This window comes from Artemia franciscana, unplaced genomic scaffold (genome assembly GCF_032884065.1).
Source record: "Artemia franciscana unplaced genomic scaffold, ASM3288406v1 PGA_scaffold_55, whole genome shotgun sequence".
NCBI lineage: Eukaryota > Metazoa > Arthropoda > Branchiopoda > Anostraca > Artemiidae > Artemia > Artemia franciscana.
Window position 1 is genome coordinate 205,044 of NW_027062695.1, and position 17,434 is coordinate 222,477.

Below are 17,434 nucleotides of genomic sequence, written 5' to 3' on the forward strand. Positions count from 1 at the left end.
AGTCAAATACAATTAATATTTTATTTTTTTGGAGAGGAGATCAAACCATGAAGGGAGGGCAAGGGGTCATCTCCCATTATTTAAAAATGAAGTATCGTTGATAAGTTGTTTTTTAGGGGAAGAGGGGAGCAGGCAATGGAGGCAGGGCAAGGGTTCAGCTTCCTTGATGTTGGGAAGAAAATATCGCCGATAAGTTCTTTTTTTTTCATGAAGGGAATACTAGGGGGCGGGTCACATGGTTTTCGAAATAAAGAATCCTCAATTAGACTTTTTTGGGAAAGGAGTGGTCAGGCAATGGAGGGAAGGCCAAGGGTCAGCTCCTATTTTCTTAGATAAAATATCGTTAATATATTTTAGGGGAGGGGGGGTTAACCTTGGAGGGAGGATCAGGGGTTAGTTCCCATTATTTATCATTGATAAGTTTTTTCGAGGGGTAAGGGAATCATACCATGGAGGCTTAGGGATGAGGTCCCATAAGTATTGGAATAATATATCATTTATAATGTATCATTAATTCGATATTAAGCTGGAAGTAAAACAGGGCAAAACCCTTTCTCCTAAGTTATTTAATATTTTTTATAAATGATGTAGTTATCTTTCTAGAGAAGAGAAACTCCGTGACTTTGACTTTGGGAGCGCATAAAGCGGATGCTACCATGGGATCTGGGCTCACCTCGAATTTCATCGCATGGCGTCTTTTTAGACTTAAATCATAATTGGTTAGGCCAAGCATGTGAACTGCATCTGTTAGGTCTTTAACAACCTTTTCTTTGATCTGCTTATTTTTGAACTCAAGAATATCATTTGCTGCCTCTAAAACACATAAGGTTGAGTGAACAATAGTCCGCTGCACTTGAAGTGCCTTAGCATCCCTCTGCTTAGCACGTGATGAGAGAGTAGCCCAAATTTCACTATTCACCTTGGGAACAACAATTTTATCTGTATTCGCAGGCCTAGGGTGGCGCTCAAATAAATCTTTCAGCTTCCCTATTTCCAAAGGCTCAGAGAAAGCTCTATTTGCAACTTTGGCATTTTTTATGGATCTTGGGACCCTCTTTGTTACCAGAACGTTCCCCAGAAATCTTTTTGAATAGAGAGTCATTTGACGTGTTTTCTTTTAATCTTTTACCATTTTCCTTTTCTGGAGAAGCCTTTCGCTTTCTGTCATGGATTTTTGCGGGGCTTACAGAGCCAGTTCTTATAGTTCTAGAACCTATTTATGGGCTACGAGAGCTAGATTTGTCGTTCCTAGAACTAATTTCAGAGCTCCGAGAGCCATATCGAGCATGAGTTTGAAACTCGGTAAAATTATAGCAAACAGTATTATGGCTTTCATATAGAGTTAATATACCACTCGATGCCTTTTTTTGGGGTCTTTACAAATAAAATAATCACTTCTACCGGAAATTCAGATTTAAGCACTTTTTGACCACTTAAAAATGACCTAAATATGAGGTAGGCTATAAAAAAGGCTTAGAACATTAAGAACAAACCTTGAATACATTATAACGTGGATCTCAAACTTACTGTCAAACAGTTCGTGGTAACGAACTGTAGTAAGGAGCGACCCGGCTCAATAGTAACCAAAACTCTAAAAAATGGAATTTTGGTAGGAATAGCTACATCAAAAGAATCGCATTTTAATGCTGATTTTAAATATATAAGTTTCATCAAGTTTAGTCTTACCCATCAAAAGTTACGAGCCTGAGAAAATTTGCGTTATCTTAGAAAATAGGGGGAAACCCCCGTAAAAGTCATAGAATCTTAACGAAAATCACACCATCAGATTCAGCGTATCAGAGAACACTGCAGTAGAAGTTTCAAGCTCCTATCTACAAAAATGTGGAATTTTAAAATTTTTGCCAGAAGGCAGATCACGGATGCGTGTTTATTTGTTGGTTTTTTTTTTCCCAGGGGTGATCGTATCGACCCAGTTGTCCTAGAATGTTGTGAGAAGGCTCATTCTAACGGTTGTTTACTGTTTTAAAATGTAGAGTTAAGAGAAAGACTCAAACTTTAGCGTAAAGAGCGGTGCGTTGAGAAGGAAAAGCCCTTTTCATATACGGAGTAATTTCTGTTCGTTTTAAGTTTTAATGTCGCTCCTTACTTTCATTTAAAAAACTTGTTTTTTTATTTAATTTCATTATAAATCCATTTTTTTAATGTTATATAACCCACAAGCACTGATTTTCCAATCTTAATTTGGATAAATTAATCTTTCCAATGTTATGACGTTTTTTTCTTCCTTGACATCGAATTTTAAATAAAAGCATGCGTTTTTGGTCGAAAATATGGAAGCCGACGGAAGAAGGTGTAGATAAATATTTCACGAGGTTATATATATTGTAAATGTCTGCAAATTCAAGCTGTGGAGGTTGCAATTAAATTTTTGCACAAGGATGATGACATCATTGATTTTTTCATGTGTGTTTTTTTATTTTACTGTTAATAACAAAGTTTGAATAATTCAATTAATTATCATAATTATTAACCTTAATTATACTAATTAATGATTTAATTAATTAATTATTTTATTAATTTAATTAATGAAACAATGATAATTAATAATAATACTCCGATCTGTCACAACTCGGCTTTACTCACCACCAGGTCAATCACTCCAACAACTTTGTTGACCCTGAGGATGCAACCATCCACACCCAATGTGTTAGGAGGCTATGGCACTCTCTTAAGAAAAGTTGCTAAAGGTTGGGGATGAGGAGTCTGTATTTAAAGCAGTATATTGCTAGATTTCTCTTCCTCGAAACTTATGAGGCAGAAGAGCGCCTGCATTATTTCTTAATTGAAGCAAAAAAGCTTTACCCCCCCCGGATCAGAGCCCTCACCTTCTAGAGTTGTGGAAGCTGAAGCCAACCAAGAAGAATATTCTGATGAGGATTCAGATGAGGATTCGGATATCCGGCTGGTTTCAGTTTCCGAGATTGTTTAACTGCAATCATAAAGGTAATTATCCTTTTTTACTATTAAAATTGTTGTTTCATTCAATGTTTTTCTGTTTTCATGAAAAATGTTAAACGTTTATCATGTTTTTCTGCGTTAATTATTGTAATATTGAACTAATTTTGGAGCTGAGAAAACGCATGCTTTAATTGAAATTTCGGCGACAACTAATACTGGCGCTGAGAAAACGTAGCCGGTATTATTTTGTAAAAAAAGAGACGGAAATTAATTGACATTTCGGCGACAAGGAAAAGAAAACGCCATATTATTGGTAAAATTTATTTATCCAATTTAATCGTGGAAAATCAGTGCTTGGGGATAATATAACATTAAAAAATGGATTTATAATGAAACGGTAAGTTTCAGTCCAATGTTATAAAGTTTGAGACCAATGTTTTAAGCCTTTTTTATACCCCTTATTTAGGTCATTTTGAAGAGGTCAAAAAGTGCTTAAATCTGAATTTCCGGTAGAAGTGATTACTATATTTGTAAAGAGCGTTAAAAAAGGCATCGAGTGTTATATTTACTTTATTCGAAAACCAATAATACTGTTTGCTATAAATTTACCTGAAACTCTGGGCTCCGAAGCCATTGTATGTTTTATGATCACTATCACTCTCACCTGAGAGTATTCTGCGACGCGAATGAGCTTTATATTAGTTTAGCTGATGAACGTGGAAGGCGATATCATTTATATCGCCTTCTACGTTCATAATCCTCAGAAGCTAAACTATCCAACAATCCAATCACTATTTCACTGTCACTCATTATTCAATTTGGTCTGAATCAAAGTGAATGCCAACGTCAACTGGTTTTGGTTTTGGTCAATTGAGGCGATTGCAGTCATTGCACGCGTCTATCTCAGTTGAACTCTCAGCTACACTGGCGCTCCTTCTTTGGTGTAGAATTAAATAAAAAAAACTAATTTTTTTAGCTGAAAGTAAGGAGCGACATTAAAACTTAAAACGAACAGAAATTACTCCGTATATAAAATGGTTTGTCCCCTCCGCAATGCCTCGCTCTTTACGCTAAAGCTTTTAATTGTTTTAAAAAGCAGAATTGTGGCAACGAGTCAAGTTTTTAATTGTTTTAAAAAGTAAAATTGTGACAAAAAATCAAACTTTAGCGTAAAGAGCGAGGGATTGCGGAGGGGACAAACCATTTTATATACGGAGTAATTTCTGTTCGTTTTAAGTTTTAATGTCGCTCCTTACTTTCAGCTAAAAAAATTAGTTTTTTTTATTTAATTTCTGAACGTTTTTGAATTAATGCATGTTTGGTTTTGGCTCTCCGCAAATAAATTATTAAAATGAAATTTGTATATTAATTCTTTTTTTTGGCTAAATGGCTTTCTCTTAGTTTTGATCAGACGATTTTGAGAAATAAGGGGTGGAGAAGGAGGCCTAGTTGCCCTCCAATTTTTCGGTTGCTTAAAAAGGCAACTAGAACTTTTAATTTTTAACGAACGTTTTTATTAGTAAAAATTATACGTAACTTATAAATTAGCAACTTACGTAACAAACTTTCATAATCTTATATTTTTATTATGTATACAAGGGGGTTTGTATCCTCGTTAATACCTCGCTCTTTACACTAAATCTTAAGTTTTGTCCCAATTCTTTAAGAATGACCCCTGAATCAGAAAGGCCGTAGAATAAATAGTTGAAATTACTAAAAATACTTTAGCATTAAGAGCGAGGTATTTATCTCCTCCTAAATACCTCGCTCTTTATGCTAAAGTATTTTTAGAACCCCTCATATGCGTTATAATCTCTGTTCGTTTTAAGTTTCAATGCTACTCCTTCCTTTCATTTGAAAAAACGTTTTCATGTTTATTTTTCATTGTTTTCTTATAGTAATGCTAGAAAATCATTCGCCCTTTTCCTTGAATTTTTCTTCCCCCATGACAGATTCCTCCTAGGAAAGATCCTCCAACATAGCCCCCTCCCCTCAGCCCCACCCCCCAAACAAAATAAAATCCCCCTGAAAACGTCTGTACACTTCCCAATAACCATTACTATATGTAAACACTGGTCAAAGTTTGTAACTTGCAGCCCCTCCCCCAGGGATTGTAGGGGAGTAAATCATCCCCAAATACATAGTTATTATGGTTTTCGACTATGCTGAACAAAATGGCTATCTCAAAATTTTGATCCGTTGACTTTGGGAAAAATATGAGCGTGGGAGGGGGCCTAGATGCCCTCCAATTTTTTTGGTCACTTAAAAAGGGCACTAGAACTTTTCATTTCCGTTAGAATGAGCCCTCTTGCGACATTCTAGGACCACTTGGTCGATACGATGACCCCTGGGAAAAAAAACAAATAAACACGCACCCGTGATTTGTCTTCTGGCAAAAAATACAAAATTCCGCATTTTTGTAGATAGGAGCTTGAAACTTCTACAGTAGGGTTCTCTGATACGCTGAATCTGATGGTGTGATTTTCGTTAAGATTATATGACTTTTAGGGGGTGTTTCCCCCTATTTTTTTAAATAAGGCAAATTTTCTCAGGCTCGTAACTTTTGATGGGTAAGACTAAACTTGATGAAACTTATATATTTAAAATCAGCATTAAAATGCGATTCTTTTGGTGTAGCTATTGATATCAAAATTCAATTTCTTAGAGTTTTGGTTACTATTGAGCCGGGTCGCTCCTTACTACAGTTCGTTACCACGAACTGTTTGATCACATTCAAACTTCAAACTTGGTAAGTTTTCTTTTAATTTATCAAATAAAGCTCAAGATATATAGACGCTTTTGAATCTCACAGGAGAATATTTGCACATAAAAAAAAATTAAGGCTTACTACTGAAAAGAGCGAAGTTGTTATTTTTAAAAAAAGGGAATGTATGTGGTGAAGAAAAGCATATATTTACATTTAATAATAAGGAACTAATCATAAGTAAAGGAATAAAATATTTAGGATTTATCTTATCGGAAAATGGAAGCCTAAAGAGTTATGATGATGAAATAATTAATAGAGGTAAAGTGGCCATGCCTGCGATTTTTAGAAACCTGACGATAATGGAGAATAAAAACCTAAAAATGCATAAAAGAAAATTTAATACGAAAATTCTACCCGTGATAGAATATGGAGCAGGGATATGGGGTGGAGAAACGGGGCAGCAAATGGAGTCCTTTCAGCTTCAGTATTATAAAAGAGGGTTTGGTCTATATCAGACCACTCATCCACAGATTCTGAAAGGTAATATGAGCCTGTTTTCTTTAAAGCCACGTAGGTCTATTTTAATGCATAGATTCTGGTTGAAGTTAATTAAGAGTAATGAAGATGACTAGTAATAGTGACATATGATGAGATGTTGAAAAGTGGTTTAAAAACCTCGTGATCATCCCAAATTATACCATTTCTAGACAAAGTAGGAATTCCTTACTTATGGAATAGTGGTCTTTGTTCTAGTGAGATATCAACAGATTTAGAAAGCCAGGTGCGTTTTAAATTAGACAGTCAGGAAATTCAGTATTGGCAAGGGTTGGTTTTAGATTCTACAACTCTACAACATTATAATCAGGCAAAACTTAGTTTTGGAGAGGAAGCTTATTTTAAATTTAATTTACCGGCTATGATTCTATGTCCTTGGATTCAGCTTAAGGCGACTTATCTTCCAATCCAGAGCAGGCAAAAAATGTGGACAAAAAAAAATAATGGGTCCTGATAGGCGGTATGTTTGTCCTTTTTTAAAATGAGGATGAAGACTTGGATCATTTTCTGTGGAAAAGCCTGGTACTCTTTAATTTACGGCAAAAATATTTACACGGGATTAATTTGATACTTCCTGGTATTCTGCAAAATATTAACCCAGCCACAATATTTCGAGTTAGAGTGAATATAGATAAATCCTTAGTAAGAAGAAATAGCTTATATGATTAATTTATTTTGTCGTTAGATTAGGTATTTCAGCGTCGTATTCTGTTTCTGTGTGTGCTTGTAAATTGTACTGTTGTTTAGTTTCCTTACTTGTTTGTTATTTATTTATATTTTTGTGGGTATATGGCCCTTGGGCTTTTCAAATACACTTATCTGTATATCTATCAATCTATCATTAATATTATATTAATATATTATATTATTAATAATAGGCCAGGGATCAGATCCCACAGTTTTGGAATGAAATATCGTTATCATGTTTTTTTTGGGGGGAGAGGGTTTCGATCATGCAAGGAGGGCAAGAGGTCAGCTCCCAAGATTTTTGGAATAACGAATCGTTAGTCTACTTTTTTTGGGGACGGGGTTAGGCCATGGAGGGCTAGAGGGACATCTCCTATATTTAAGAAATAAGATATATTTGATAAGTTTTGTATGTTTTTTTTTGGTGGGAGCGGGCTTGAGCCGAGGAAGATAAAATAATATAAATAAAATTTTGGAATAAAATATCGTTAATAATCTGTTTTTAGTTGGGGAGGGGCTCAAGAAGGGAACCCCAGGAGTCAGATCCCATGATTTGGGACAAAGAATTCTTAATAAGTGTTTTGGGGAGGAGAGGTCAGGCCATGGAGGGATGGTCAGAGGTCAGCTCCCATATTTTTGGAATATAATATCGTCAGTGTATTTTTCTTTTTTGTGGGGGGGAGGGCATAGAGAGAGGAACATGGATTAGCTCCCATGATTTATCATTGATAAATTTTTTTATGGGGAGGAGGATCTGGCCATGGAGGGTCAGGGATCGACTCCTATTAGTTTTGGCATAATATATCGTTAATATGTTGTTATTTGGAGGAATCGGGCCATGGAGGTTCAGGGATCAGCTCCCATACGTTTTGGAACAATACATCATTAAAAAGATGCTTTTTGGGGAGGAGGATTGGTCCATGGAGGGCCAGGGGTCAGCTCTAACAGTTTTAGAATAAATGATTGCTATTTTTTGGGCAGGGCGGAGTGGGCCCAAGGCGGGCCAGGGGTCAGCTCCAATTATGTTGGAATAGCATACCGTTAATTAGTTGTTTTTGGGGAGGGATCGGTCCATGGAGAGCCTGGGGTCAGCCCTCATACTTTTGGAATAAAGAGTCGTTATTGTTTGGGGGTGTTGGTCTATGGAGGGAGGGTCAGGGGTCAGCTCCCATGATTTTTTAATAAAATACCTTGAATTTTTTGGGGAGAGTGATTGGGGGGGGGGGGGGTGTTAAGCCATAAAGGGAGGGCCAGGGGTCAGCTACTATGATGTTTGGAAAAAAATACCGTTGATAATTTTTTTCGGAGGGGGGATGCACCCGTAGAGGAAGGGCCAAGGGTCAGCTCCCACAGTTTTAGAATAAAATATTGTTAATTTTTTTTACAGGTTTAGGAGGAAGGACCAGGGATCAACTCCCATGAATTTTGGAATAAAATATCGATAATAAGTTGTTTCTTTTAGCAGAGATGGGGTCATGAAGGGAAGACCAACAGTCAGTTTCCATGATTTTTGAATACAATATCCTTAATAAGTTTTTGGGGAGGAAAGGTCGGACCATGGAGGGAGGGTCAGGGGTTACCGCCCATATTTTTGGCATAAAATGTTGTTAATATTTTGTTTGGGGGGGGGAGGCATGGAGGAAGGATCAGGGGTTATCTCCCATGATCTATCGTTGATATTTTTCAAAGGGGAGGGGGATGAGGACCCAACGAGAGTCAGGGATCAGCTCCCATAACCTTTGGATAATATATCATTATTGAGTTTTGGGATGAAGGAGGATCTGCTCATGGAGGCCAGGGGTCAGCTCATTCACTTTTGGAATGAAACGTCGTTATACTTTTTTTCTGGGGGGGGGTGGAGTCAGGCCAATCAGGACCAGGTGTTAGCTTCCGTATTTTGGAATAATATATCGTTAATATTGTTTTGGGAGGAGGAATCAGTCCATGGAGGGTGTGGGGTCAGTTCTCATATTTTGGTGGTAAAATATCTTTTTTTTTGGGGGGGGGAGGTTATGGCAATGGACGATGGGAAAGGGGTGAGCTCCCATGATTTCTAGAATAATGAATCTTTGATAATTATTTTTTGGGGGGGGGGTGGGGGTGGACCATGGAGTGTCAGGGGACAGCTCCCATATTTTAGAAATAAGATACCATTAATAAGTCTTTTTTCTGGGGGGGGGTCAAGGAGGGAAGGCCTAGGGGTCAGCTCCTATAAACTTTGGAATAAAATATCGTTGGTAAGTAGTCTTTTAGAGGGAGTTTGGGCCTCGGAGGGAAGACTAGGGGTCAGTTCCTATGATTTTGGATATAATGGATCGGTAATAAATTGCTTTAGGGAGAGGGATGAGGGATCAGACCATGGAAGGAGAGCCAGGTGTGAGCTCTAATGATCTTAGGAATAAAACCTCTTGATAAGTTTTTTTAGTGGGGGGGTCATGAAGGGAAGACCAGGGGTCATCTCCCATGGGCTTTGAAATTAAGAATCCTTAATAAGTCTTTTTGGGGGGAGGGAGTTTGGGCCATGAGGTCGGGCCAGGGGCAGCTCTCATATTTTTGGAATAAAATATCGGTGACTTTTTTTTGCGTACTTAAGTGACATCTTTTCAGAAACTGATAGACTTAATTCAAAATTGAAGAACGGTTCCATTAATGTTTTCAATATAAATAAAATATTGAATCCCTGATAAGAAAAATTACAATTTTGGGAATCCTGCCTGTTTAAAAACCAATGTGAACACGGCATGATTTTAGCTCCCTAAAAACTTAAGATTGCTTAGTTTTTAGTAAAGTGCTAGTTTGTCAGAATTTATAGAAGCGTAAACCTAGTAGTTAGAAAGACAGAAAATCAAATCTATCATTTTGATGCTAACAGGGGATATATTTCTCTTTTTTCTTACCTTTTGTATGTTTGCTTTGAAATGTGAATACTGGATTTTTCAAGCTGGATATTTGCCCTTATAATCTAAACCCTAAGATCCCTTGGAAGAGACCTCAGATAAACTGCACTTTAGTGGCGTCAGAGTAGAGCATAACAGCGTAGCAAGCCCATTAAAACTTTCTTCATGATTAACTGTCCAAAATATGTTATATAGCTATTTTGTGTCTTCGAAATTAAAAATTACGCAATTGTAAAGTGCAATCCCTAAAGCGATAATTGGGGTTCGGCTGAGGAGGATAGTTTTTCATTCATCTTTCCTTTTATGGCTTTTCAATCTGTTTTGAACACCCAGATCTTCCAAACCTGCCGCAACAGTCTCACTTGTTTGTCTTTCTTGGTTTTATGTTCTACTTGGGAAGTTGCATTATTGGTTCATCGCCTTCCGTACAGTTACCGTACGGCATCTGCTCGGAAGCTGTTTGGCGCTCAAGGACAGTAATTAATTTAGCTTCTCCTTGATTTTTTCAAATTTGAATATTCACATGATAAAAGAAACGACGATATCACACAATATTTGTTATCAAGCACGGATTTATCTTTCTTGAATTTTATCTCACTAGGAATGAAATCATCTGTATCTAAAATTACAAATTTATGCTCTTATGTACCAGTAACTAGTATACTACCGCAGTTATTTTGCCAAACCAGCTGCTATTTTAGGTGGTTTGGTGGAGGCTAAGGTAATTGTTAATTATCCAGAAAAAACAAAGAATTTGGATATCCAATCATGGTTGCAGCAGCAGCTGCAACCAAGTAGAGAGCGAGCCACAGCCCATCGTAACCAAAGGAAAAAAAAAATGCGTTTAGAAAAAAAATGTTCAGTGAAAAAAATTACCAATTGAAATTGATTCTGGAATGGTAACTATTATTTCGGCTTGTCTTAAAAGTAAAAGTTTATTGGGAAATGAATTTTACGGTGATTTTGAAAAAAGTCTGACATCCCTCAAAAACGGCATCAAATCATTATGAAGAGCTTATAAGTAAAATCTGAATAGTCAAAAACCGTTTAGAGGGGAATTACAGTCCCTCAGCTTGGACTCGCTTCATGGTTAGTACTGATCTCTCCTGTTTTTCTTTTCTTTTTGCGTTTTTTTTCAGGGCTAGTGGTTTACCAGAGCATCATAGAGAGATGCTTATTGGCTCATTCAAAAGTAACTTTTATATATACGTACTTTTTATTAATCTCACCATTTGTACCATCTGCTCTTTTAGTGTCATTTCTCGAGGGGTGGGGCTAGTGGGCTACCAGAATATCGCAGACAGATTTTTAAGCTCATATACGACTTCTATGTTCTTCCAACAAATTCCATCATTTGCATAGGGCACTTTTCATGTCATGTTTCAAGTGGAAAAGCTGGGGTTAGAGAGCTACCAGAACTTTTTAGAGTGATGATTAATTGCTCATTTGAAAGCTGTTGCTCATGTTTAAGTGATTTTTTTTTATCAATTCTACTATCCTTAAGTGCAATATAGCACTAAAAACAAAACTTTTTTCGTCAATTCTTAAGTGGAAAAGCTTGGAGGTATGAAACAGTATCATTGTAATAAGCATGGTCCAAAACAATTAACTGGAGGTTTGCAAGAACTCTTTCAGTGTGTTCCTCCTCCAATCCCCCTTAATAAGCAATCCAATCATGATCCTAGAAGCTCCAATAAATGAAATTAGATTATAAGAGCCGCGGTTCTGTCAGTAGAGCGTCACTTTTCAAATCGGAGCGTCAAGTGTTCGATTCCTGCCTCGTTATTTTTTTAATCTTTATTGTGTCCTTTCTAAACGATTATTTTTTAGATAATTTGTATTATTGTAAACTAACTGTTGGGCTGGCGGTTCGCGCCAACCCCCCCCCCCCCCCCCCGCGTGCGTAAGTTGTTACGCGCCATATTAGTTACGCGCCATTGTAGTCGTGTCCCTGTGTCCCACCTGTGAATATATATATACATATATATATATATATATATATATATATATATATATATATATATATATATATATATGTTTTTAACTACGTAAAACTTGCGAATATACAACATTCTTCGCTGTCCCATTGTCTGTAGATATAAAAAGATTGTCAGGTTTACCGACTCTTGAACATGCAACATATAATTGTCAATGGGGAAAACAATCCGTATTCAGATCTATACCTCATTATTCTAATGATTGCCCTTGATCTTTGTTGATGGTGATTGCTAATCAAACAATCCCTGTGTCCCCATCGTCATTTATATATACCCCCTGTGCCCTCCGGCGTCCCCGTTGTAGTTGTGTCCCTGTGTCCCAGTCGTCATTTATAGTCGACAAACATGAAGTCAGTCGATACACAAAAATGACGTCAGTTGACACACACGTCCCAGTCGTCATTTGTGTCCCGGTGTCCCAGTCTGTAATTTCTCTTTGAGTGTCCCGGTCGTCATTTATATTCCCTGTGTCCCGGTCTGTATATACATTCGTTTTTGAATTGGTATATGATGAAATAATTTTTTTTTTTTTTTTTTTTTCTTTTTAGTTTTTTTTTGTTTTTTGTTTATTTTAGTTTTTTTATTAGCTTTTAGTTTTTTTTTTCTTTTTAGTTTTTTTTGTAGTTTTTACCTTTTTTTATTTTTTTTTTATTTTTTATTTTTTAGTTCTTTACCTTTTTTTAGTTTTTTTAGTTTTTTAGCCTTTTTAGTTTTTTTAGTATTTACTTTTTAGTTTTTTTGTATTTTTTACCATTTTTAGTTTTTTTCTTCTTTTGTATTAATGCTAAAGCCAAGGTTCGAACCTGGAACCTCTCGGACCTAGAACCTGGAACATAACGCTTTACCAACTCAGCTACTTCGGCTTGAATACATTTACATTTTTTAGTTTTTTTTATTTTTATTTATTTTTTTAAGTTTTGTTTTTCTCCTTTATTTTTCAGATTTTTTTCCTTTTTAGTTTTTTTTTTCTTTTTCAGTTTTTAGTTTTTTCAGTTTTTTATTAGTTTTTAGTTTTTTTTTGTAGTTTTTACCTTTTTTTTGTTTTTTTAGTTTTTTTTCTTTTTAATTTTTCAGTTTTTTACCTTTTTTTAGTTTTTTTTAGTTTTTTAGCTTTTTTAGTTTTTTTAGTATTTACTTTTTAGTTTGTTTTGTAGTTTTTACCTTTTTTAGTTTTTTTCTTCTTTTGTATTAATGCTAAAGCCAAGGTTCAAGCCTGGAACCTCTCGGACCTAGAACCTGGAACATAACGCTTTACCAACTCAGCTACTTCGGCTTCAATACATTCGTTTTTGAATTGATATATGATGATATAATTCAGACGTCATATGCGGAGAGACAGACAGACACACAAACAAACAACTTATTTTCATATATATAGATGTGATGCACTTCTTATTTAAACTTGTCAAGCATAGGCGTAATTGCATCAAATACCTGGGGGGGGGGTTGGAGCTAATTCTCCCAAATCAAGTGAAAATAGCAGAAAAAACTAAAAAATGGGCTGTATAACAATAAAAAAGGTAAAGACATACTAAAGAAAATTCACCCTTTTTTTGTGAATTCTTGAATTACGCAGGCTTATCTTAGTTTTGACAAGATTTATGGAGAATCTAAATTTCAGCTTGAGGGGGGACAAAATGGGGTCTAGGGAAGCCTGAGATCTGGGAGGATTGCTTGATTCCTCTTTCCCACAGCAAATTACGTCCCTGATCCCAACACCTTGCCACTGAAAGTTGTGTATTAAAAAAAGGATTACTTGTTGTTATATTTTCTCATTAAAATTATTTAATGCTTTGGGTATGGAATGATTCCCCAAAGCGGATGTGCTTTGGGGAATGATTGGATTCTGTGGGGCGGCTGGATGTCCTCCTTTCAGTTTTGACTCTTAAAAGGGCACTAGATCTTCCGACTTCCAACGGAATTAGCCCCATCTGATCCGAAGTTTATGCGACCATACGTTCCATAAGAACCGTATATGCCCGGGGCATAACTTACAACCCTTGCACCGGGGCTCTGGAGAGTTGGGTCCACCTTGAAGCCATTATTATATGCTCTTTCAACTATTGTGAACAAAATAGCTATCTTGCGATTTTGATTGGATGTGTTTGGTGTAAACAGGTTTTCAAGGAGAGGGGGGGCTATTTGCCCTACATCAATTGTGATTCTTAAGAGGAAATTACAACTATACATTTCCAATATTTATTTTATATATATATATATATATATATATATATATATATATATATATATATATATATATATATATATAAAAAATAAGTTGTCTGTCTGTCTGTCTGTGGATCAGGTGACGTCATGTTTCTTTGTCGGCTGACGTCATGAAATTAGTTGTCGTCATTTTTGTTTTGACGGTGACGTCATTAACGGTATTTAAGACATTTGTTCACGGAAAAATGTTTAATTGTAAAATGACTGAAGAACCTACAATGGGGACGCCGGGGGCACAGGCGGGATATATAAATGACGACCGGGACACAGGGATTGTTCGAATAGAAATTAGAGACCGGGACACAAATGACGACCGGGACACCGGGACACAGGGAATATAAATGACGACCGGGACACTCAAAGAGAAATTACAAACTGGGACACCGGGACACAAATGACGACCTGGACACAGGGAATATAAATGACGACCGGGACACAGGGACACATCATTAGAATAATGAGGTATAGATCTGAATACGGATTGTTTTTCCCATGGACAATTATATGTTGCATGTTCAAGAGTCAGTAAACCTGACAATCTATTTATATGCACAGACAATGGGACAGCGAAGAATGTTGTATATTCGCATGTTTTACGTAGTTAAAAACATATATTTATATCTATCTCTATTCACAGGTGGGACACAGGGACACAACTACAATGGCGCGTAACTAATATGGCGCGTAACGACTTACGCGCGCGAGGGGGCTTGGGGGGGCGCGAAGCGCCCCACCAACTAGGTGTTGGGGTGGCGCGAAGCCCCACCCCAACAGCTAGTATATATATATATATATATATATATATATATATATATATATATATATATATATATATATATATATATATATATATATATATATATATATATATATATGTACATATATATATATATATATATATATATATATATATATATATATATATATATATATATATATATATATATATATATATATATATAGATATATGTATATATATATATATATATATATATATATATATATATATATATATATATATATATATATATATATATATATATATATATATATATATATATATATATATATATATATATATATATATATATATATATATATATATATATATATATATATATATATATATATATATATATATATATATGCCCTATTGTATCAGATTGTATCAGATTATCAGATTAAAGACGCTTCTTGACTACTAAGGTCCCTGCAACGGCCCTGAAGTGCATTGCTGCAGCATGATTCGATCTCTGGGTCTCGTATTACCAAGCTAAGGTCAAATCCACTGCGCCACCACTTGACATATATATGCCCTAAATTCCCCCAAGGCAAAACTTAAAACCTTTGCCCTGAGGAACCTGGGAGAAGGGGGCCGTCATCCTCAAAAACATAATTTTCAGACCTTTAATTCATGTTGAACAAAATGGCTATCTAAAAATTTCCATTAGATATGTTTGTGAAAATGGTGGGCGTGGTAGGTTAGTTGCCCTTCAATCACTTTCGACTATTAAATAGCACACCAGCGCTTTCAATTTCCAATCGAATGAGCCTTTTTCGAAGTTTCTACGACAAAAATGGCCATTTCAAAATTTCTATCAGATGCATTTCGGGAAAATACGAGATGCGGGAAGGGGGTATCCACCCTCCGATCACTCTTTATCTTAAAAAGGCACTTAAACTTCTGACAAGGAATCCAATAAGCCCCCTCAGAAATTTATCACCCTTTCTATATAAACCTTATGTGTCGCTAGGGCATAACCTATAATCCTCGCCCGGAGGACTGTAGGGGGGTAGTCATCCTCAAATACGTAATTTTCGGACCTTTTCAACTATGCTGAACAAAATGGCTATCTCAAAATTTTGATTGGATTTCTTTGGGGAAATGGTGAGTGTGAGAGGTCAGTTAGTTGTACTCCAATAGGTTTTGACTATCAAATAAGGCACTAGCGTTTTCAATTTCCAGTCGAATGAGCCCCTTTTAAAGTTTCTACGACAACTCCTTCGATGCTAAGTGCCAAGAAAATACATTGTGGCTACATCGCTCTTTACTTAGACAGTGCTATCGCACTGCTTATGATGTGGACAGATTGGTTGAAATCAGCCTTATCTTTTTTTTTTTTCGATCTAAAAGATTAAATTAATAAATCTTTTAAATACTAGTGGATAGAAATCTGAGCAACGTGAACATTAAAGATGACCATGAAACATGGGGTTTTGATTGTATGCACATTCTAAAATACCATCGCTACTACTGTTAACAACTCAGTGCAGCACCGAGTCACCTGAGGCCACAGTTACGCATATTCCTCCACCATCTCAGTCTATTCAAACACCCTCCCAAGATGCTCCCATTTCCTTTAAATCTTTCCGTACGACATCCTCCTTCCCCATTCGGGGACAACCTGTATTTCATTTGACCCTAGACGGTTGCCCAACAAGAACGATCGTGGGGGATCTGTCATCCTTCATCTATAGAATGTGTCCAAGCCAACCCAACCTTTCTCTTATTACAGACCTAGAAAGCATGTTACCAACAAAAAAGCATGTTGCTACCAAAATTATATTTTCATGAACAGCAGAGCCAATTCATGATGTAAAAGATATAGTTAAAAAAAAAAAATTTAATACATTCTTGGGCAATAACATCGCGCCAAATTAACTTGAGGTAGAAAAGGAGTGTGATTCCTTTTTGATAATATATTGTTTCCAATTATGCTTAAGGTGAAATGGTTGTTTCTAATTTTGTCCACAACACCTGAAATTGCCTAGGGATACATTTATACAAACATTTACCTGACTAACACGAAGTCTGGATTTATTATTCTTGTCAGGAAATTATAGCCTATTTCCTGACGTTTGCTTAACAGTTGTGCAAACAAGTTTAAAGGGGAGAGAATTGGACATGAAATAATAGAGTTAGAATACTAATAGTAAACAATAGCAGCTCGAAATAATCACACAAGAATAGAAATAAGAATGGCGAGTAGAAAAGTATTCTTAAAGGGATGAAAGCACAGTAAAAGCTACTGTATTTTACTGGTAATAAGTTTTCCCTGCTAACGTATCGGGTTTGTAAATGCGCAATGGTTATTTCAAGTTATTATATCTAAGGCCATCGTGTAATTAGAAAACTACTGGATTAAGTTTCTTGTGAATGAAGTGGTTGTCAAACTCTGTATTTAAATTGTTTTTATTTTGACGTTTATTAAGACTGTGTACTATTGAGTGTGTACTATTGACTGTGTACTATGAACATCCATGAACTGGTTCATTATGTAAGCTTTTATTTCTAGGGTATGGCACATTTTCAGATTTAGATGAGTGCATGTCTTCGTGCTTTCACTTCAATATTTTAAAATTCTAAATGCAATAAACATCGCATTCAACTTATTTTTTGTTTAATGGGATTTGTTTCGAAATCAGGATAACCTACATTAATTGAA

General features: G+C 35.9%; 1 protein-coding gene and 1 long non-coding RNA gene across 6 annotated transcripts in view; one reads left to right on the top strand and one right to left on the bottom strand.

Annotated features, from left to right (window-relative positions):
- LOC136042006 (uncharacterized) overlaps positions 1 to 17,434 on the bottom strand; it is a 55,598-nt gene that overhangs the window by 9,072 nt on the left and 29,092 nt on the right. Inside the window, exon 1 of one of the 5 annotated variants that reach the window (XM_065726841.1) lies at positions 674 to 1,891. The exons of the other annotated variants lie outside the window; for them this stretch is intronic. Coding sequence (XP_065582913.1) covers positions 674 to 1,102 — 429 coding nt within the window. The 5' untranslated portion in view covers positions 1,103 to 1,891. Of the gene's footprint in view, positions 1 to 673; positions 1,892 to 17,434 lie in introns of those variants that run through there. 5 annotated transcript variants of the gene reach the window in all.
- Positions 5,639 to 17,381, top strand: LOC136042008 (uncharacterized). The gene is made up of 2 exons (XR_010621146.1): positions 5,639 to 5,668; positions 17,285 to 17,381. It is a non-coding gene; the product is annotated as an uncharacterized LOC136042008 (long non-coding RNA).